A 22,659-nucleotide genomic window follows, 5' to 3' on the forward strand; every position below is an offset into this window, starting at 1 on the left:
AGTCGATTATTGTTGATTCCTCAATTGGACTTCCCCTCCTCACATGGGTGGAAGAAATTATATTATGTATATGTATTATACTATGTTTGAGTGGGTTTGATATAGAGGACTGGGCACACTGTTTGTCTTGTTGCATTTTGGCTTGGTGGTGGTATTGAGCAAAGGCCTTGTTTCAGTGCATTAGGGACTTTAAGCAGCACCAATTGAAGGGATGGCGTTTGAGAAAAAAGTTAAACACTCCACATACGTGATTCTATCTCGATACTTCCTGACATTGTAGCCTGACAGTCTACCACCATGGGTGAACACCTGGTTTGCCATACCCAGGCGTACATCAAAAAGAGTTAGAGGGTAGTTGTAGAAGAAAATAATGAACCATAATAAGCCCCATAGTGGGTTATAAACCACAGCCATTCTGCTAATTTCAACTGCATTTTCCTTGTGTGTGATACTATAGCCAATAGAAAAAAATATTGGTCGTAATTAATTGTTTAATTGTGCATGATTCATCCTATACAAAGCCCCTATGTTTCAGGACGAGATTAAGTTATTCTAATAAGTGTTGCTGCCACCATCAGTCATAATCAGTCAGCTTAACCTCATGTCTATCTTGTTCGTGATCCAGATCCAATTTCAGATTTCTCTAAACACTGACTGTAATCAAAATAACACATTTAGAGGGCTGTGCAACCTGAGCAAGTTTTGCCTATTTTTTAGTGAATTCTGGTTCACTCTCACATTAACTTCCAGGATTGCCTCTCTCCCATTAACATTTTCACCCATCACCACTCATCATCCCTCACACTGCTAAATCAGCCCACCCAAATTTGTTCTCATTTCATGAGTCCCTTGCTCTGTATCTTGGCCACCAAAGTCATAGTAAAATGTACAAGCCCAACTAGCCCTAAGTCCACGTTCATATTTTTCTACACCCTGCTGTTTAGAACTTGAATTTTACAAGCAACATAATAACAGCTGAAGAAATAGCTGAAAAAATAACCTTAAAGCCAAGTTAAATAGTCAAGTGAATGCATCCATATGAAGCACAAACTAATTCATGGCTTCGATATTTGTTTGTATTGTAAAAATTTAGGCAATATTTGCCACCAGGCTACTTTTACTACCAATGGTTTTGCTCTTACAAAGTGGCATTTTCAAATCCAAGTTGGGTATACTGTAACTAAACACTAAAATAGTGTATAGTTTATTTACAACACATTAGTGTCCACATTTTGGAAAAACACACACCTTTAAAAAAAAAACAGTGAATGATGAGTGTTTGACACAGTAACACTGTCAATGTCACTGAACTAGTCCACATACACTTTTACCACTTTCCCTTTAAACACCAGAGCACTACACCAGATCATCTCTATGAGTGGTGTCAACACCACTTATGGCAAATGACGATGTTTGACAAAATATTATCATCTTCAATCTAAGTTTGCTAGTATTTCAACTGGCAGGCACTGCCACTGCTTAACCTAAAATTGTGTACCAGCTACACTGGTTAATGCCAAGCAATTACACATGCAGCTTTTTAGAAGCTTCCAGAAGTACCATGAAAGTGTGAACACTGTCCATTAATGTACTGATCTTTAACTAAAGGCAAGGCACATAATGTGTTTTATGAAATATCGTGCAAAATAGAAGTTTAACAACAGAGCTATTATTAAAATTAAAGAAATTGCCAGCCCTTCTGCTGCCCTCTGATATAGCATAGAATACAGAGAAAGAAGGGGTCGGGGTGTAGGGATAGGGACAGAGAGGAAGAGGTATCATCAGTTCGAGCCATGCATTCATTAGGTCAGCACAGCGACCACTGCAGCAACATGCAGCATACATCAGCTTAAGGCCAACTTTAACCATACCTGAAACCTTGCCTGAAAATCCAGTCCATATCAGCACACTCAGTTCAAAATCTGATCCCCTAGCAGACACTGACTGCTGTCAACTTTAATCCCAAACCCTCGGAAAGGAAAGGGGAACAACATGGACATTAGATTAGTTTTTTAGATGCAGCCTGACTGCATATAAAGCCAATAGAAAAATACATGTGGGCAGAGAAGACCTTTGTTCTAGATGGTGCAAAATCACTAACTCCAACACTATGATACTAAAATGTATAGATACAAATAGGCAAGAAAAAGGAAAATAAAGAGAAGGAAAATATCAACTCCCACTTCTTCTGGGGAATTCCAAGTCTGAGCACAGGCAGGCACACCGATGGCGACCTCGCCTGCAGTCTACAAAAACACTTGGTGTTCAATCTGATCCACCTTAACAAAGATAAACCAACACACATCTCTGTGTAACAAATTTCAACAGAGTGCTTTGTAATTTAAAAGAAGTTTCTGGATTGTATTATTCTTCTACATTCAGCTCTTTGACAACAACTATTGTTACTGTTCCTTGAACTGACATCTCACTCTTTATGACTTCTATGAATGTGTGAGATATCAGCATTACCAGAGAAAAGAATAAACCTTCAGATTCTTTTAAACGCTAACCATGTCAAGAGTTTAAAAGGATTCTAAGTAAACTTTAAATGCAGCATGTAAGATCTTAATAAGATAATCTTTCATAAGGTTATTGACTAAATTAAGCTGTGAAAAGCCAGCCACAAGGGAATATTATCTTATCCTCACAAAAGCACTCATAATGCATATTCTATGTCAAGGTTAGACACGAAAAAGCAAGCTTGTGGCTTATTTTTATTTATTTTTAAATGCTCGACTTGTTGGTTGTTTCAAGTGGTAAACCCTGGCATTGCCAAAAACCTGTCCTTCTATTCATCTGTCTCCAGTCCACCCCTACCTAAACCAACTGCTACAGTCCTTCCAAAGATTGTTGAGGTTGAGTTGGAGTTGAGCTAGACAGTCCAGAACTTGTCTGGGACACCTTCTAGACATGACTTTTGTGCTCAGGTCAAGTCAGTATGCAAACAACCTGATGTCAATCAATAACTTTAACAAACACACACCAGCATAACTTAAGCATAGTGCAATGCCTGCTGTGTTCCTTCTATTCTACCTACATGAAATGAAAAACCTCACTACTGACTTCTGAGACACAAACACAACCTACACATCTTCCCAAAACAGAGCAAAGATGAGTGTGGAAATACAGGAACAACATTCCCATTCTGACACACACACTCACATGCATGCAATTACATACTGTACACGTGCACGCATGCATGCACGCATGCACGCACACGCACACACACACACACACACACACACACACACACACACAATGCTACGGTTTAAGACACATTTAGTGTTATACAGCCAGTTTACTGGTGGTTGTGTTTCCACATGATCTCGTCTTTGCTTTTCTCGTTTTTTCTGAGTCGTTTCTCTTTGGCAGGGTGCAGGTCCCCTCCAAACAATGTGCCTTTGGCCACTTGGATAAGTACTTTCATGACAAATTGATCATTCTTGTAAAAAGATGGCCCTGCTAAAAACAACCCTTTCTGATAGCAGTAGCACTAGGCCAAACTCTATACTGGTGTCCAACTGTAGCATTGTCTGTTGTGTTGGAGGGCCCTGAAAATAGCTCTTAAATTTCACAATTACTCATTATTTTTCTGATTTTATCAAATAGTCTTAAAAACATGAACTTAGAAAGCAAGTTTATGGTTTTAGGCTGGTGATTGTCAACAAAGACAAAGCCTCTGTCTTTTGGTGAGAAGGTAGGGAAACACTGGGCTAATTAAAATATTTAGACATATCAATAACATTAAAAAGTGCAAAGAAATATTAAATATTAACAACAGGATCTCTCTCTCTCTAGTTGGTTCAGAAAATATGGGAGGCTTATTTGCATATATTTTAAGCAGCACCTGCAGTGGAGAGGGGCATTCTGGGTGTTGAGGGGGATGAGGTCCATGTCCGTCCCAGAGAGGAGGTCTTGTAGCAGATTTTTAGTTAAGACCCGGGGTATGCAGGTAAGACATCCCTGGGAAACAGGCCTCGTCCTGGGGACAGGTTAGGTTAGGTTACAGGCTTCTTCTGATCTGGTGTGCTGAGGCCTGGTTGTGGTCTGCAGTTTATCTGGACCAACTACACTCCATTACTTTGACTTGCCATTTGTGAGAACTGATGAGTATCATACAGTATAGTTCATTTTATGGCTGCAGAATGGCTGAGTGAAAGCAGTATCCATCTTCTTCCAGGCTGTCACTTCTTGGTATATACATATATATCAATACATTACTTTGTATATTTTTATATATGTATGACCACATGTCATTTTTCTACAAAGCTGAATATATTTTTCCTCTGGCAATATCTTGACAGCATCGTTCCCTTTCGTCCAGGACAGTACTGCCATGACATTCACCTTTCCTCCACAGTTCACTCAGTTGCCCAGATACCAAGACTGGAAAAGAGACAAACACAAAATTAAAATTTGCTTTGAAATGAGTTGGATATTATGTACAATCTTAGCCTGTATTTCTCTCACACACAAGTACAAGACTTTATAACACTGCATAATACAACCTATGACTGGCAGTTAGAGGTTCTTCATTACAATTATTGGCTTAAAATATAGCATTTTACATAGAATAAATTAGCCAAGCAGCTTGCAGTCTATTTCTCTTCTCACAACTTAACAAATTACATGTGTTGTGCTTTTTCTCACTGACCACTGGTCTAGGTCACTGCATCTGCTGAACAGGACTTCATTGTTGAATTTCAGCCTGTTTGCGCATTTTTTAGGCCTAAAAATGCTGAAACTGAGAAACCAATGCTATGGTAGTGAGAGCAACCACACACTAGATAGCTGACTGCTTAGTGAGATGCCCTATTGGCCCTCTGTTAGCTAGTAAAGACTAGTGATGGTTACTCTGCTCTCTATGACAAATCCCCTGAGTCCATCAGGGGAACTGTATTAACCCTTATTTGCCGCAAACAATATTTAATGTACAAATAAAACAGTTAGTTCACCAGTGAGAACATTTCATGGTAAATGGACTGTATTGATGTTGCACTTTTCTAGTCTTAAGGGTACATTTAACTTTCTGGTAGATCAACATTATTTATACAAAATACCATCCCAGCTAAACGTGCATACCCTGACAACATTCCTGTCCAGATAAATCCTGGCATGTGAAGCTATAAAGCTTGCTTCTCTCAATGGACACAAGAAATAAGGGGAGAAGGATGTATGAGGGAAAAAAAGACTATGCAGCTGTCAAGGTGAGTAGGTAAAAAAGGAAATCAAAGGACTCTTATGTACTCATATTTTGTAAAATATTTTTATTTCAAGAGGCAGAGTTTTTAAAAGCTTTCTGTTCTGTAACTTATTTTAAAATGCAGCCCAGTTCACTGTTCAGTCCAATGTGAAAATTGACAATATTGTTGAAATATAGAATTGTATTATATTCTATTTGACAGTCCAATTGTTGACATTGAGACAGGTCAAGCATCTGCAGATAAGCATGATTTGATTGGCAGCGTGCTACATATACGGCCTTTCCTTTTTAACATCCTTCTAACAACACCATTAATCTGGCCATCCAAACAAAGAATAAAATGTGGAATGGCGCCAGTGTGATAAACAAAGACTGAGCCTTCCGGAGCGACAAGCTGACTCCAAACAACTGCCCCACATGTACTATATTTGTTTAGTTGGGGATTATTGTTCCTCCTGGTGTCATGTGTTTATACTGAAAGCCATCGAATACATACAATGAGATAACAGGAACAGTTTCAACATTGTGTTTATAAATTCGGCCATGGATACTACATCATTTTCATGGCAATTCTTGATGATGGATGTGCAAGCATTAAGACTATAACATTGACCAGACATAATTCTAAAAGTAAAACACAAAAATGGACTTGAACATTTACACATTTGGTTGGTATTTAGCTAAAGCCAGGTCCCATTGTGCAAACTGACACAGCTGATGGAACCAGCTCCATTGTTGAAATACTACCAGCGATCGGGCCAGCGTCACTGAGCTCAGCTGTGGAGCCAGAGGTCGGTGTGGCTTGAGGCTGGGAAGCAGATGCTAGTGATGAACATCAGTGTGCAGGACTTCTCGACTGTGGGACAGTATGCTGGAGCAGATGTAGGACTTGATTCCAGTCCCAGCTGTTAATCATGCAAAGGTCATATTGGCCAGAGACTATTTGGTGCATATCTTAATATTTGGAAATTTGGACTTTCTCTGCCTCAGTGAAACCTGGTTTCTTGGTAGGATTCACATTAAATTCACTTTCATATAATGGGGTTATATAATCTTCCTAGGAAACTAAAAAAACAATTTCCAAACAAATTTGCCAACTTTAGCATTGATTGGACTGATAAAAGCAATAGAAAAACGCTTGTTAATGACAAAATACGACTTTAAGCAATTTGTTAAAGGTGCTACCCGTTTTACAAAATCTACCAGAAGTTGACTAAAAAGCACATTCCAAGACTCAGTCCATCTAAAACCTATGGATTAAAGTTTATAAAATGTGAGCTTCCATTTCTGGAGAGTGAACTACAAAAAATGCTTTGGGATAAAGTTAAAGATAAGGATGATGTACATACTTTAAACAATTCATGAATGAAGTTGAAGGGATTACTGGCAATTTTCTAAAACAGCTTCTAAAACACTCAAATAGGAAATATTAGCTACCATAAATCAAGAGCTGTTGATCAGCCATTTTACTATATGGCAACAAGATCTTACCAGCTCAACTGTTAATAACACTTTTTTACATAGTAAGAGTATAGTAAGAGTTTTCAAAGTGCTTCAACAATCAATCAAAAGCAGGAAACTCAGGAAGACAATATTATGGAACAAACACTCAATAGTCAAGGCAACCACAAGGAAGCCTCATCTAAGGTGAGTTAAAACAAGAACGCAGAAAAGAACAGTGATGTAAAAACAAATGACTACCTTCACCCATTACAGTCAGCATTATAGAACAACTTCGTCACTGGGTAGTAGTCATTTTCTCTGGATCTCAAAAAGGTACTTGATACATTAAATCATGATATTAAACTTTCCAAACGTAATTTTTCTGATATACTAATTTCTTCTGATCTGATGTCTACCCTACTCCATCTTTCTAATCGTGAACAGTGTGTTATTTTTTATAATGATAAAATATTCCTACGGCAATAGGAGTCCCACGGGACTCTGTTCTTGGTCCGCTCCATTTTAGTTTTAATATAAATGACTTACCACAATCATGTCTTGGAGCAGGTTTTCAGATGTATGCAGATGACAGATGCATATATATACGTATCTGGTAAAACTACTCTGAGTTTCTACACTGCTGTCTTATTTCTTGCAGTGACTGATAATAGATTCACATCTAAATTTGAGAAGCATGTTATGATGTGATGTGCTCCCAGGACTGTGTGTGACAGAGAAGTCTTGCAGCTGAATTCTGGACATACTGTAGTCTTTTTAACCCCTGCATAGCTAGGCGAAAAAGGAGAGAATCACAGTAATCAATCCTGGATGTAATAAAAGTGTGGCTTTGAGTCTCAGCAGGGCATAGACTGGAAATGTTCATTAGGTGGAAAAAGGCTGTTTTGTGTGCATCACAGCAAAGGGAGGCGTCTAGAATGACACCAAGGTTTTTACCTCAGCTACAGTGGATATGATGAAACCAGAGATGGACAGTGTAGGGCGAGAGATTTTGCTAAAGGGTGGCTGGGGAAGCTATGAGGATGTCCCTGTTTTTACCCTGATAGAGCTTGGGTTAAGGTTTATTTTTTAATTATTAACCCCATCATAATAAATGTAATATTTGATTTAAAATAAAGTAATAATGCTAATGGTCTTTTCGTCTTTACTTGTTTGCAAAAGGTTAACATCCATATTGAACACCTCCCTGCATTTAAATTAATTGGTACTGTTCTGCTGAGGCAACAGTGCTTGCCAGAGCAATAATTGCTAGGAGACAGGAGTTAGTTAGTGCAGTGAGCCCCAAGAGGAGTACTGTGGCCATGCTTCCTAAAAGGCAATCGGATCTCAAAAAATGAAAAGACAGGAGAGAGGAAAGAAAAAGGACAACTGTCAACTAGTTTTTCTTGAAGAAAGGTGGGTGTAGTCTCTGAGTGGTTGATATGAACCTGTTAGCTTGATGTCCACAGTGAAATAAGTTACATTTCACTGTTACACAATTACAAAAACAGCCTATGGTATGTATTGGATGCTGGACAGTTTGAAACATTGAGTGACTCAGTATGTATTAAAGTAACAGCCAATAGAAAAATAATACCTTCAAGTCATATGATGATGCAGACTGAATTATGGTGGTTTAATGACATATACAGATACAGGTATATGGTATTAATCCCACAAGAGTGCATTTGTTTGAGTAGCTTGTTGAACACAAAACAAAACAAAAATCTGCTGTTATTTGGGGGAAAACATTAGGCCTTTTAGGGCTCATTTGTTGTTATTCATACTAAGTTAGTCTAACTATTGACTTGGTGTTACTGACACCTATTGTTTTAATTTGTGTTTGTTTTGGTTTCATGTATACTATCATCTCCTCCTTTGAACCATCACCTTACCATGGTGGAGGGGTTTGAGTACCTAAAAATTCTAGGAGCTACATAAGTAATGCAGTCGTTGTATCAGTCTGTCGTGGTGAAGAGCTGAGCCGAAAGGCAAAGCTCTTGATTTACCGGTATATCTACATTGACTGCAGCACCCCTGCAGGGTAGTACCAGTGGCAACAAGTAATGATTCAAGATGGTTCAGCAGAAGACTGTCGATATGTCGAGGTAGCAACCAGGTCAGGTCATTGATAACAGGGCAGTCTCTGTGCTGTGTTTTGGCATGAAACAGACTGAAATTCTTCCCAAAATTCATAGCAGGTGTTCTTTACCCCTGAAGTGTGAAAATCAAAATAATTAGCTTGGCAATAAATAGACAGGAATGTGAAATTAATTATGTGCAGTTTGAAAATTTTGACTTACTGGGTGTGGAGACGGTTCACTAAGTAATACATTATTAAATAGTAGGGGAGCTCATGAGGCAGGTGGTTACTTTGCGGTTAAGGCGAGGAAGAGTGTTCATCATTTATTGGTTATTGGTTGGTTATTTCAGGACTGATACTGGAATGGTAGTTAGTAGGTTTAAAATCCCCTAAATTAAACTTCTCGAGCAAATGCATGCTTCAACTTTGTAAGATCAGAAAGTTGAAAGATTGATCACTAAAAGTTTTTTAAGTCCTTTAAAGCTTAAATTGTGTCTTTAGTTGCAGATATGTCACTATGGTAAGCTTGTGAAGTCTATGAGTCTCTACTCCCACAGGACACCATTCATTTTAAAATTCAGAAAAAATGAATATAAATTCAAGCATTAGAGGTTTCATTTCAGCTATGGAACCACATTTCTACCTGCAATTTTGACACATTTTAACTCCATTCAAGACTAGTAGTGTGTCAAAAAGGAAGATAAAGACGATGGAATAATAAATAATTAGGTAATAATAATAAAAATTCAAATATCTAGACACACCAATAAAGAGTGTCAGTAAAATGGACTAGATAAGAAACTTAACTTTCTGAAGAAAGCATAACATAAACAGAAGAGCCAATTACAATAATTATCATGTCAAGAGGGTATACATGGCATCATATTCAGTCATTCAAGTTTAGCACAAAAGAGGGACAAAATTTGACTGAGATATAAAGATTTCCTTAAAATGACTACTGATTTGTTCAAAAATAGTCTTTTTTTAACATAAGTTATTCACCTCGTGGACCTTTTATTTCAGTCCCAGAGATAGGTCTATTGAAACTTTACCATACAGAATCATATCACCATGAGTAAGTGGGGATTGATTAGTTTTCTTAACAGATGCTAAAGGCTCATTATACTCCAATAATCTGGTTTGTTTTGAATCCCCCCTAAATTTAGCTTGACAATGTCAAATGAACCGACTAACCTGGGCTTGGTAGAGTCCACCTGGGTCTCGAGGGGTGACTCCAACGAAGGAGGTGCGATTGGCAGGGGGGGTCCCGGGGGCCGAGTATGCTGAGGGTGTTTGCGTAAACAACATCAGTCTCATAATGTCTATTATAATTCCATGTTATTTGTAAAGTTACATGAGGGAATACTTTTAACAAAAAAAATACTTTTAACAAAATCTGTCAACATCTGTCCATACAACAATGGAGCTCCAAAAGCCTATAGCATCAAACTTCTTGGCTCCTAGCTGTGTCATGAAGATCACATTAGCCTAATTGATCCAATCTGCCCTTTAGTGCTTGTTTCTGCAGTCAGTAATTTATTTGAGCGGGTTGCAATGCATAATTCTTTACAGCAGTACATCACACTCAGCTCCAACTGTCAGTGATTTTGGTGAAACCAAATTACATTTTATGCAAAACAATGTCCTCTAGTTTGACCTCTAAAGGCCTCCAGCTGCTCTGCCGCATCTATCTTTAGCCGTTTTTAGACAGAGCAGCAAGCCACCAATTTGCCCGTCCTTTTGGCGGCTAGGTCGGTGGTTTTAGACAGAGGCCAGCAAATTGGGGGTCTGTTTTGGCCGACTTGCCACCTCGGAGGGGTACATTTATTTCCGCCTTGCTTGCTATCTAAATCCGAGGCGTCAATGTGCCGGTCTCTGCATGAGGTGGGCGGAGGTGTCGATGACCTGCACTGTTGTGCGACCCACAGCCGGGGAGTTTTAAAACCAGGAAACATCTGATCACAGCAGTCAGTCCATCATTTCATCCGCAGACATTAAGATGAACAACTGGACAGCCGCTGAGATCCAGGAGATGCTAGCATCTCCTCGGTCTCCATTTGGTTGTGTTAGCTTGTTGTTGTAGCAGCAAGCTAGGAACGGTCGCTACTTTCAAACTAAAAGCCCCCCTGCGAAGAACCCAGTTCTAAACTTCGATGGAGTGCAATGTAAAGCTCTTATTTTGAAGACAAATTCGTTGTCACGGTTCACAGCCCAACTTCATGCTTCACGCCATGTCACATGTTTACGCCTACCTAAGTGGCGGCTTTTGGAAAAGGAGGAATATTACGCCTCTGTTTTAGAAATACAGGCCGGCACATTGCCTTGGAGCAAATGTGCCGCCTTCTCTATCTAAAAAGGGCTTGTGATTTATGGAGTTTCCTTAAAGCAACTTGTTAACTACTATGTAGTGTGGCCGCAGGATAGTTCACTCTAAAAGCCTAGCGAACTCTGCTTAGAGCATGGCCGGAGCGTGTATGGAGGGAGGAGGAGATTTTCTAGATGGGTCAAGAGGGTGCAGACCTCCGGTGTGGGGTCGTTTTCGGTGCAGCCTCCAGTCTCAGGCAGGCTCCAGTCTCAGGACTGAAAAAAAAAAGTTTAGTGTCTCCTCAAGGACTTGGGTATTTTCGGCTTTTTATTACCGTGTGACAACAGTAAGTGACTGATTTTATTTATCCAAAAAAAGTTATGAATGCACAGGTCTTGCATATGTTTGCTGTTTTAATATACATCGCTACCAATATGTGTAAATCTAAAGCACTTAATGTTACACATGTGGATGGGCTGTTTGTTATTTTAAAGTTAGTTACATCAGCAGTGGCTAGAGTTAGCTCCTACAGTTTTATGGTAGCATTGGCTTTTTTTCTGCGGATAACATAAGCTTACTGTTTATTAATAACCGTGTGTTCAGCTTTGCTTAAATTTTTTAGTTAAGAGTTGGCATAGGTCTTAAGATGTTGTTGATGTCATCAAAATGAAGATCAATTGTTCAGGCCACTCGGTTTACTGAAATAAGTTTTTACCCATCGTGTAAAGGCCGTATAAGATAATGTTAATCTTATTCACAATTAAATGTATGTACTATGAGCTTAACATCAATTCTTCTGTGATATGTAGATGCATCACTCAGTTATTCAGGCAGATGGAAGGCATACAGTGGAATGCTGCACAACTTGTTGTAAGTTGTTCCACTGCCCCCTCTGCCCTGAACATAAGGCCAACCTGCCTGCCAAGCTCCAGCGGCACCTTTATGTACACATCAAAAATGCCATCACAATCAAAGGTATGTATCCTTGTGTGTCTGTTCTTGTGTCTTGTTAGTCATTGGCTAATTTAAAGGTTTTTTTCTTGACTTGCTCTTCAACAAAAAAAATCTGCAAATGCAATTTGAACTGCCATAGTGGAGGACACTTTTATTGCCCTATGTGTGAAAGAAGCATTATTAGAAGGACAGACATGGAGGGACACCTGTAGGCTTGCCAAGGTGCCACAACATCCTCAGCTGCTGCTCAATGCAAGCCAGACCCTCGACCAACAGACACATCTGCTACACCCTCTCCCCTGCTTCTACCATTCCACACATCTCCTCCTCTGCAGGATTGACTGTTCCTCCTCCTTATACAGTTTAACAGCATAACGTAAAATTTAAAAAAGAGTTCAGGTTTCAGAGGTTTCAGTTGCCACAGTAAGGCACATACTAAACGCTGAAGGGCTCCATAACCGAACTCCTAAAAGGTACACCACTACTGACCCAAAAGCAGAAGAAAAGTGGGCTCCAATTAGCTAAAAACTATATAAATAAGCCAAAGAGGTTTTGGGATTCTGTTCTGTGGAGTGATGAAACAAAACTGGAACTTTTCAGGCCTATGGCTCAGCGCTATGTCTGGAGGAGGAAGAATGAAACATACACTGAAAAGGACACCCTGCCCACAGTAAAGCATGCCGGTGGCTCAGTGATGCTCTGTGGACATCTCTGGTGGGATTTGGAAAAGGCGGTTGCAGCACGCAAACCCAAGAATATTTGGGAACTGAAGGCTTTTGCCCATGAGGACTGGGCTAAGATTCCTCAGAAATGTTTCCAGAAGCTGGTGTCTGGCTAAGCATCACATTTGCAGCAGGGTCCTGCACTGGTCTTATTTTGCAAACCCGCAGCCACCCATACCCGTCGTACTTAAAACCGCATCCGACCCGTTTCCCGACAGTAGCACAAATTACATTCCGCACCCGAGCCGACCCGCTATAAATTGATACCGACGCCCGACCCGGACCCGAAGCAAAATTAGACTGACGCATTTTTTAAAAATGAAAGTAAGCCAGCAAGGTGAATGGGAGTTCTGGGAGGGTGCAAGCACGCATGAATGAGCTCATATGAAATATACATGCTTATCATTTTGAAATGCAGGCATATTTTTGTAGATGTGTCTAATGATTTTTTTGTTTTTGTTTTTTTGTTTTTTTTTTGCACCTGACACCATGAAAATGACAATCGCAAAATCCGACCCGCGCTCTCTAGGCGTCTGACCCGATCCGCACCCGTGTCGACACAGGACATTATTATTCACCCGTTTCATCCAAATTGTGCGGGTCACCCGTCGGGTAACCATGGGTACCCAAACCCGTGCAGGACTCTGAAAGGGTGCTCTACTAGGTACTGAAGATGCTTGTCATGAAGGGGTTGAATAATTTTGACAGTGTAGTGTTCATTAAAAGTTATATTTTGTGTTGAATTTTAAGAAACCACTTGTAATATTAGTTGTGTTAAGCTATTTAAATTGTTCTTGTTTGATTTATTTACTGAAAGCAGCTGCTAATTTGTACATTTTGCCAATAAACCTAATATGCAGTGGGGACAAATAATTTTGATTGCAACAATACATAGCTAATTCCTAGTGCAGCTTTCTTTCAATTTCAGAAACCTTTCCCAGTCAATAAGTCCTGGGCAGTGGAAAGAGACCACTGGTTTGGAAATAGAGGTAATGGTATACACTATTTGTAATTTATATTTAACAGTACTATAAAATCCACAACTGAACCTTTTCTTACATCCTAGGGGTTTCCAAGACAGCTGTAGGGAAATGTGGCATCTTCATGTTGATGGTAGGAGACATTATTGGTCTCATTTAATTTTGTGTGCTTACAAGATATCAAAATACAATTATTAATGTTTTATTCATAGTATGCCCTTTACACCGTATTGTGTGCCCCTTATGATTTCACTGTTGTAAACCGACTCGCTAATTCAAATTAAACTCAAAATCCCTCAATAACATTTAATCTGACATACATGTACAGTGGTTATTATTTTTTTCCTTCTTCAGGTGGACATGCCAGCATTGCGAAAGTGGTGGTGTGTTATGCTCATGGAGAACTCTGACCTTTGGAAGGTGAGAGCACAAAAATGTTTACTTTTAATTGATTTGGAAATGTTAACACTTTATCTCTTTTTTTTTTTCTTTTACTCTTTTCATTTATTTTATAGACAGACACTTCAAAAGCCATCCTGTGAGATGAGGTGTCACCAGTCTTCAGACTGAAGAAGCGGAGAATGGATGAAATCACAGAGGTCAGATTTTTGGCTGTGTGAATCGGGTACTGTTGGTTAGTTTAGAAGTAGCAGTTTAGTATGGCACATGTTGTATTAAGTGAATACACAGCCTGGGGGAGCGTTCAGGCTAGAGAAAGAGAAACTTGGACTCTGGGAACATAGGATTGACTTAACCTTTTTCTTTGAGAATACTATTACCACAATATTTATTTTTCTTATGTGATCCACCACTCGGTTCTTAAAGTTATTATTATTATTATTATTATTATTATTTTAATTTAGGTTTACTTTGGCAGTGTTTACCGAACATATTCTTAATCAGTATTATCAGTATCTAGATCTATCAAGGCAGATTAGTTCCTTGGTGGCATCATTGCTTGTATTTGAAAAATGCTGATTTTTTATTTTTCTGTCTTTTTAGGAAGAGTAGCAACTACAGCCTGTTGCACAGCCTCAGCAAGCCAGTGTGTTCACTGCAAAAGAGGCTGAGAAAAACTACATATATCTGAGACAACAGTGGAAGCAGTAGGTGCTTTTTCCTGTTCTATACTGGGATTCACATAAGGACAAGCTACTTGTGAAGTGTAATTTGCTACATTCTATGCTCTGTGCTTAAGTATACTATATACGGTATATGTAGATCTGAAATGAAGGAATGCAATATAGTATCTGTATGTGAATCATTGAGGTGATTGATTGGTCATTGATGCCAGACTTTGGGTTGAGGAGGAGAGTGCGGACATGGATGACCAGGAAACGGAAGGCATCTTGGAGCCATTCAAATTTACGCTCTCCAAAATTTAAGACATTTCACCCATGACTTGTAAGACTGACTCATCAGATGCTTGTCATCCATCACCGCTCTAGACTCGCCACCAAACTTCACCCCAACTCCTCAGCAACCTGGTACCAGTGGGAAGCAAATTAAGAGGAAATGAGGGATCAATAAGATGGACAGGTGATATGCAAACATCACATTACTGATAAGGAGCTCTGGACAATGCGTCTGCAACCACATTGTCAGAACCTCTGATATACTGTATATCTAACCAATATGACTGCAATGACAAGGACCATCTAATGAGTCTCTGGTTTGGACACTGTAACGAATTTAGAAAAGTCAAAGGATTGTGATCTGTGTAAACCACCACTGGCACAATACCAGAACACACATACACATCAAAATGTTTAAGGGCCCAGATCAAAGCAAGGGCTTCTTTTTCTATTGTAGAATAATTCAGTTGGCGCGAATTAAATTTTCTGGAAAAGAAGCTCACTGGTTATCAACGCTGAAGTCATCTTTTTGTAGCAAAACTGCACCCGCCCCCACGTGACTGGCATCCACCTGAAGTGAAAAGGGACGGTCAAACTGCGGGGCTGCCAGAACCGGGGCACAACACAACAGTGATTTCACCTTGTCAAAAGCCTGCTGACACACAGGAGACCAAACAAATGTTGATTTTCCCTTCAACAAGTCGGTAAGGGGCGATACTACCTCAGAAAAGTTCCTACAAAAACTTCGGTAATAGCCCACCAGACCCAGAAAGCGCATCAGGTCCTTCTTCGTGGTCGGTGTGGGATATCGCTCAACAGCTTGGATTTTCGCCTGTAGAGGGCAAACCTTACCCTGTCCAACCACCCGACCAAGGTACGTCACCGTTGCCTTCGCAAACTCACACTTCGCTAGGTTAATAGTGAGACGCGTCTCAGCCAGGCGGCGGAACAGCGCACGGATACGCTCCAAATGGGAAACCCATGTATCGGAATATACTACCACATCATCCAAATAAACCCTGCAACCCTTCAAATCACCAAGGACTTTGGTCATAAGCCTCTGAAATGTGGCCGGGGCATTTCGCAGCCCAAAAGGCATAACGTTATACCTGTACAAACCGTTTGGAGTGATAAACGCAGAGATCTCACGCGCCCGTGTGGACAGTGGGACCTGCCAGTACCCTTTCAGTAAATCAAATTTACTAACGTATTTGGCATGGCCTATCTGGTCAACACAATCTTCCATACGTGGAAGCGGAAAAGAATCTGGTTTGGTAACTGCGTTCACTTTACGGAAATCAGTACAAAATCTAAGCGTTTGATCCGACTTGGGTACCAGAAGGCATGGTGAGGCCCAACTCGAAGATGAGGGCTCAGCAATGCCATGGTCCAACATATACTCAATTTCAGCATCCAGGTGCCTACGTTTCTCTGGATTCACCCGATAGAACCTCTGCCTGATTGGTGAAGCAACTCCGACATCGATATCATGTTCTATAAGGTGCGTCTGAGTAGGAACGTCACCAAACAAGGACGGAAAAGAGTTTATAAGCTCATATAAATCTGCCTGTTTAGCCTCTGATAAGTGATCCAGCAAAACCTGTAACCGGCACAGCGACTCAGAGTTCTTTAAACGGCCTTCCAACATAGCAGCATCCAGACCAGGCAACCCATCTTCCACCCCAGCTGCCACAGTCTGAGGCGTAGACACTACCGACACCCTTCCCACAGCACACGCTGGAGATGGCTGTGCACATGCTGGAGACAGCTGCGCACATGCTGGAGACGGCTGCACACAGGCTGGAGACGGCTGCGCACACGCTGGAGACGGCTGCGCACACGCTGGAGACGGCTGTTCGGGCGAGCCCGACGCACGACAATAGTATGGTTTTAGCAAGTTCACATGACAGAGCCGAGTGGTTTTTCTACGCTCTGGAGTGGCTATGATGTAATTCTGTTCTGTGACACGTTTTAACACTTCATGTGGGCCAGTAAATTTGGCTTGAAAAGGCGAGCTGGTAACAGGCAACAAAGCCAACACCTGGTCTCCCACATCAAAAACCTAGCGCTCAGTCCGCCGATCATACCACGTTTTCATTTTACTCTGAGCAGCTGCCAATTTGCAATTTCTCGCAAGCTCTCCAGCAGCATACAGTCTGTAACGAAACCCATTGACGTACTCGAGGATATTTTGAGGCGGTTCTGCTTCTTTGCAACCGTCGCGTAACAAGGACAACGGGCCCCACACTGTATGCCCAAACACCAACTCGTTAGGACTGAAACCAGTACTCTCCAGCGTCACCTCCCTTGCCGATATCAACCAGGGTAAACCCTCCTCCCAATCTCCCCCTATCTGAACACAATAAGCCCGCAACAACGACTTTAAAGTCTGGTGAAATCGTTCCAACACCCCCTGAAAGATGGGAAGAGAAGTTTGACCCCTGGTCAGTTTGAATAATTCTTGGGATACCAAAAATTGAGATGAACTGCGTCAAAGCACGCACCAGAGATCTGGCCGTTATTGTGCGCAACGGATACGCAGCCGGATAACGAGTACTTTGGCACATCACAGTAAGAAGATAACTTGCACCAGTTTGAGACCGAGGCAATGGACCCACACAGTCTATAATCAGATGCTGAAACGGCTGATCGACAGCTTGGATGGGGGACAAAGGAGCAGGTGGTATTTTTTGATTCGGCTTTCCCGTTAACTGGCAAGTATGACAGGTTTTAATATGTCGCCACATCCTTTTTCACACGCGGCCAGAAAAAGTACCTCAGGACCCGATCATATGTTTTCTTAACACCCCAATGTCCTGCTTCATCATGAGCCAACTTCAGCACAGACTCTCTAAATTTAACCGGTAACACAACCTGGATAACGGGGTCCCCACCAAAACAGTCTCCGTGCGGCATCCATTTTCGCACCAGCAGGTTGTTGTGCTTAAAATACCCCTGAAAACTATTTCTCACCTCATCCATGGCAGGTACCTGCTCAAACAGGCCCCTCAAAGAAGGGTCAGCTTGTTGTTCAGCAGCAAGGTCCTCCTGTGAAACTGTGAGAGGTACATCAACCAGAGAGAAAGCACACAATTCTGCTGCCTCACAGTCCAACTTCCCAGAACAAGACACACAATCAGGATTTGTTTGTTTCATAGAGCGTGTTACCACACATGCACTCAAAACCTCGGGCGACAGCTCTTCACTCTCAGACTGCTTCCTCACCCACGGAACTGAGGACACCACAGGGGGTGGCGGAGGAACAGCAGCCCAAACCCTCGCACCTGCTACGCCATTCCCCAAAATCAGCGTAATGCCTTCCAGTGGCAGCGCCGGACGCACCCCAACAGCAGCTTTGCCCTGAAAAAGGTCAGAATATGACATAACATCATGTAGTGGAACCTGCAAAATTTTCATGCCCATGCCTACAACAGGAACAGTGCATCCAGTGTCACTCTTTTCAGAAAACGGCAAAACTGAAACATGAATAAAGGAGTCAAAACCATCTGACACAAAAGGTAAGAAAGAATCCTACTTGCTAAGTAAAGGTGCTTCTTCCTGCACATCATTTACCACCGAGGGGAACTTTGGCACAGGCACAGCTAGGCATGCCCCTCTTGGCTGTGCTGCACCAGTTGGTAGAGTTCTCGCCTTTAAAGCGTAACAGTCAGCCTTCAAATGTCCCTTTTTATTACAGAAATTACAGGTCTTATCCAAATTTCTCATGCTACGATCCTTCATGTCAGATCTACTCGGATTGACAGGACTATAACTCGTCTCTGCATGCCCTCCAAAACCACTGTCGCGAGTGCGCAAAAACCCAAAATTACGCCTGTGCGTCAAAACATAATCATCTGCTACAGCAGCAGCTTCAGCAGCTGTTTTTACTTTTTGATCGTTAATGTATGTAGCAATGTTTTCAGGGATATAATTTTTAAACTGTTCCAAGACTATGAGATCACACAGTTTATCAAATGTTTCCACTTTTAATGCCAAACACCAACGCGTAAAATGCGCCGTCAAATCACGAGCAAATTCCAGGTGCGTCTGCTTATCATGTTTCCGCCATGTCCGAAACCGCTGACGGTAAGCTTCAGGGACCAACTCGTAAGCAGTCAATACAGGTGCTTTAACCACCGCGTATTTCTGACTCTCTGTAACAGACAATGAAGAATACGCCTCCTGCGCTCTCCCAGTTAAAACGCACTGCAACATTAACGCACAAGCAGACTCTGGCCACTTTCTTGTATCCGCCATGCGCTCAAACAGCGAAAAAAATGTCTCTGGATCCCTCTCATTAAATCTTGGCAACAATCGCAGGTTACCCACAATATCAAAACACTCTTCAATCGGCTCAGGACAAAGCGCAGCACTTCCCAGCTCCACTAAATCACCAGTTTTCAATGTACCCTTTCCGAGTAAGTCGAGTTTATGCCGCTCTAGAGCCAGCCTTGCCTGTTCTGCCTCGCAGCGCATCTTTTCTACTGCGAGTTGCGTTTCAATATTTGCGCTGTGCTTCATTCTGTCGTGTTCCAACTGTAACCTTAGTAACTCCCTTTGCTCCTCAAATGTCAAATTACCTGCTGAAAAAACTGGAGAAACAGAAAAATCAGTCGGTTTCTCTTGCGCAGCAGACAAGACTCTGATTTCACCCAAATTTGCCTTTAAAATTCTTTTAACGGTGTCCTTCAACCGTTTATCAGAAATCTGGATCTCATAGTGCTCCGCTATTTTTAACAGCTGCTCCTTAGTACAGTTGTCCAACAACTCCTCCGACGGAGCTTTAACAAAATCACTTAATTCAGCCATTTCCACGTCAAACAAACCGAGGACTAAACCCCGTCTCACAGTTCAAAATACCAGGGATCCATCAATGTCACACAAAAAAACGCATACAGGGTGCAAACCAACCCACAAAAGTGAAAATTCCCTCTATCAATTACCTAATAATCAAAATGTAACCTGACCATAACTCATCCCTAGTCTTCATGCAGTTCCGATGGTGGGTACTTATGCACTGATTACCGAGCACGTAGAAAAGCGACCACGGATGGCCACCCCGACGGCCACGGCTGTGCTCCCGAGCATTTGCTCCAACCACGTTTACTGCAACACTACACAAAAAAAAAAAAACGACTAACCCAAAGGAGTAGCGCCGTTATGCCTAGCAGGGAATTATACACTTACCAGTATGCGCTTCTCGACACTTACCTGAATCCACTGGCACCAACACAATCACCTAATACCGTCACCTTACCTCTTTTAAGCCCACTTAACAAAACCCGTATCTCCCCAAAAATACTCAATCACTGCGCCAGCTCCACGTGCTGGCAACAGCCCAGCCCCATAGTAAAGTTGATGACGTCAGCCCATTCACAACTTCTCTACAAGCCCATTCATAATTACTTACTACAACCATTACGTGACAATTTACGCACCAAGTTTGGATGAGCCCCCATTTTGTTATGGCCCGGCTCTTGAGCCATGAACAAAAATAGGGAGACACAAGGTAAACTGCAAAATGAAACAATTTATTAACCCAAATAACCAACCAATACTTAAAGTCCGGACGTAAAAGGCCGAGGCCAACTAAACAAACACATAATGCTCTTAACAAAAACGCTCAACACAAAAAGGAGCCAAAAGATGAAAGAGAGAGAGTTCTTGGAAACAACCAGGTTTTAAATAGTCCTGGGAGGACTGATCAGGTGCTCCCAGGATGGTGATTATAACTCCGCCCACGTGGAACCTGGAACATAAGACACACACACACACAGCAGGCTCTGCTAAAGCAGGAGGCCGTCACAACATTTAGTGAAGAGATGAGTGATAAACAAGCTTACTTAACATACTGCAAATATCAAATATATCATTGATGGCGTTGTAGGGCACTACTGTTGTTGCTGTGCTGAATAAAGGGTAACTGATTGTTTGATCATTTTATGTGTGGTTTTTTAATCAAGCACCAAAAGATTTACGTTGATTACACAATGAAGAAAACAGATAAGTTAATGCATGTTAAGACAATGCATAGTTTTAACTATTCTTGTCCTTCACGTATGCTGACATTGTTATATATTTAAGCATTGTAAAAATTTGATTGGCCTATATGTCTTCTAAAGACCTTTAGGTGTATTTTGTATAAGAGTTAGGTGAAACTATATACAGAAATAGCACACAATAAAATAATGTATTTAACATGATAAATATTGTACAGGGGGGCGGCTGTAGCTCAGCTGGTAGAGCAGGTCGCTAGTGATCCAAAGGTTGCTGGTTTGAATCCCAGTCTCCCCTGGGGTGGAGCTGAGCTGCATGTCGAAGTAGGCAAGATAGCAAGATACTGAACCCCAAAATTGTTCCTGACGTGCAGTTGGCACCTTGCGTGGCAGCCTCTGCCATCAATATGGGCCCTAGCTGGAGACTCGTTCAGGGTGTACCCTGCCTTCGCCCAGAGAGACAACTGGGATTGGCTCTAGTAATCCCCACGTATTAAATCGATATGTTGCAACTCCTTGAAAAGGGGATAAAGCGGTAACATATCTGTGACCCTCACGGAAAAAGCAGCAGATAATGAGATGAGATTAATATTGTACATAAAATATAAAAAGCAGAGGCTAATTATGTTGATAAGGTTTTAAGTAACTACTCCTGCCCTCCATGTGCGCTGAGATTGCTTGCATAGTTAAATATGTAGCCTCATCTCTTCAAAAGATCTACAGGTTCACAATACAAGCAGACACATACGCTTCTTTGTGTCATGAAATACATTTTCCATATTAAATTCAGATGTTTGTAATAAGATACTGTTACACTCTTCAAAGGTCAATTATGTATGAAAAGTGTGTTTTTCGATAAAGACAGGAAGAGAGGCTTTAGGCTCCAACTGTCCAATCAACAGGCTTAATGTTTTTCTATGAACTGACGTCACTAAGCTACATGGACAGAGTTTATGCCCTATTGACAGAATGAATGTTTATGCAGTAATGTTGATAGCAGACAAATTGAATCGGTATGTTGCTACACTGATATAGATAGGCAAACCGAGATTACATGCTACATAAACAGAATTGGCAAGATCAACATGTATGCCACATTTAAGAAATTAATGGTTTTAATGTTACAAGCTGATTATTAAATATAAATCAGTGACAAAAGCATGACATTAGCACTTCCACTGGAAGTGTCTACATGATTTTATATTGAAGTTTATTCTGTCTAAAAATGTTATAATAAAGTTTCTTGCATGCACTTCCCGGCCTGAGACTGGAGCCGGCCTAAGACTGGAGGCTGTACCAAAAGCGACCCCACGCTGGAAGTCTGCAGCCAGACTCCAGATGTGCACCAGAAGTGGAGCCACGAGAACGGACAGTGGAACTGGGCTCTGCAGCCTCTACGAACATCATGACAGAGGTGAAGAGACCAAAGAGGAGGAAACTAAGAGAAATGAAGATAGTGACAGAGCAAAGGGCAAGTGACATGACAATGTCAGTGTCTCAGACTGGCTGTTTTAGTTCTCTTACACAGCTTTGCCAAATAAAAGACTGCACAGACTGAGAGCTCATCAAGTTGCTGTTCGATAGTAGTAACATTAGCTGGCTTGCTAATTTAAGTGGCTTG

At 41.3% G+C, this 22,659-nt stretch overlaps 1 protein-coding gene across 5 annotated transcripts in view; it reads right to left on the minus strand.

Annotated features, from left to right (window-relative positions):
* Nucleotides 1-1,172: 1,172 nt before the first annotated feature.
* nfic (nuclear factor I/C) overlaps nt 1,173-22,659 on the minus strand; it is a 209,864-nt gene continuing 188,377 nt past the window's right edge. For 2 of the 5 annotated variants that reach the window (XM_030432866.1, XM_030432867.1), the window contains 2 exons: nt 9,921-10,009; nt 1,173-4,386 (listed from right to left, as the gene is read on the minus strand). In XM_030432866.1, the coding sequence (XP_030288726.1) occupies nt 4,366-4,386; nt 9,921-10,009 (110 nt within the window). In that variant the 3' untranslated portion in view covers nt 1,173-4,365. Of the gene's footprint in view, nt 4,387-9,920; nt 10,010-18,015; nt 21,293-22,659 lie in introns of those variants that run through there. The other 3 variants (XM_030432865.1, XM_030432868.1, XR_003985903.1) reach the window with 2 other exon arrangements.

This window comes from Sparus aurata, chromosome 11 (genome assembly GCF_900880675.1).
Source record: "Sparus aurata chromosome 11, fSpaAur1.1, whole genome shotgun sequence".
Taxonomy (NCBI): domain Eukaryota; kingdom Metazoa; phylum Chordata; class Actinopteri; order Spariformes; family Sparidae; genus Sparus; species Sparus aurata.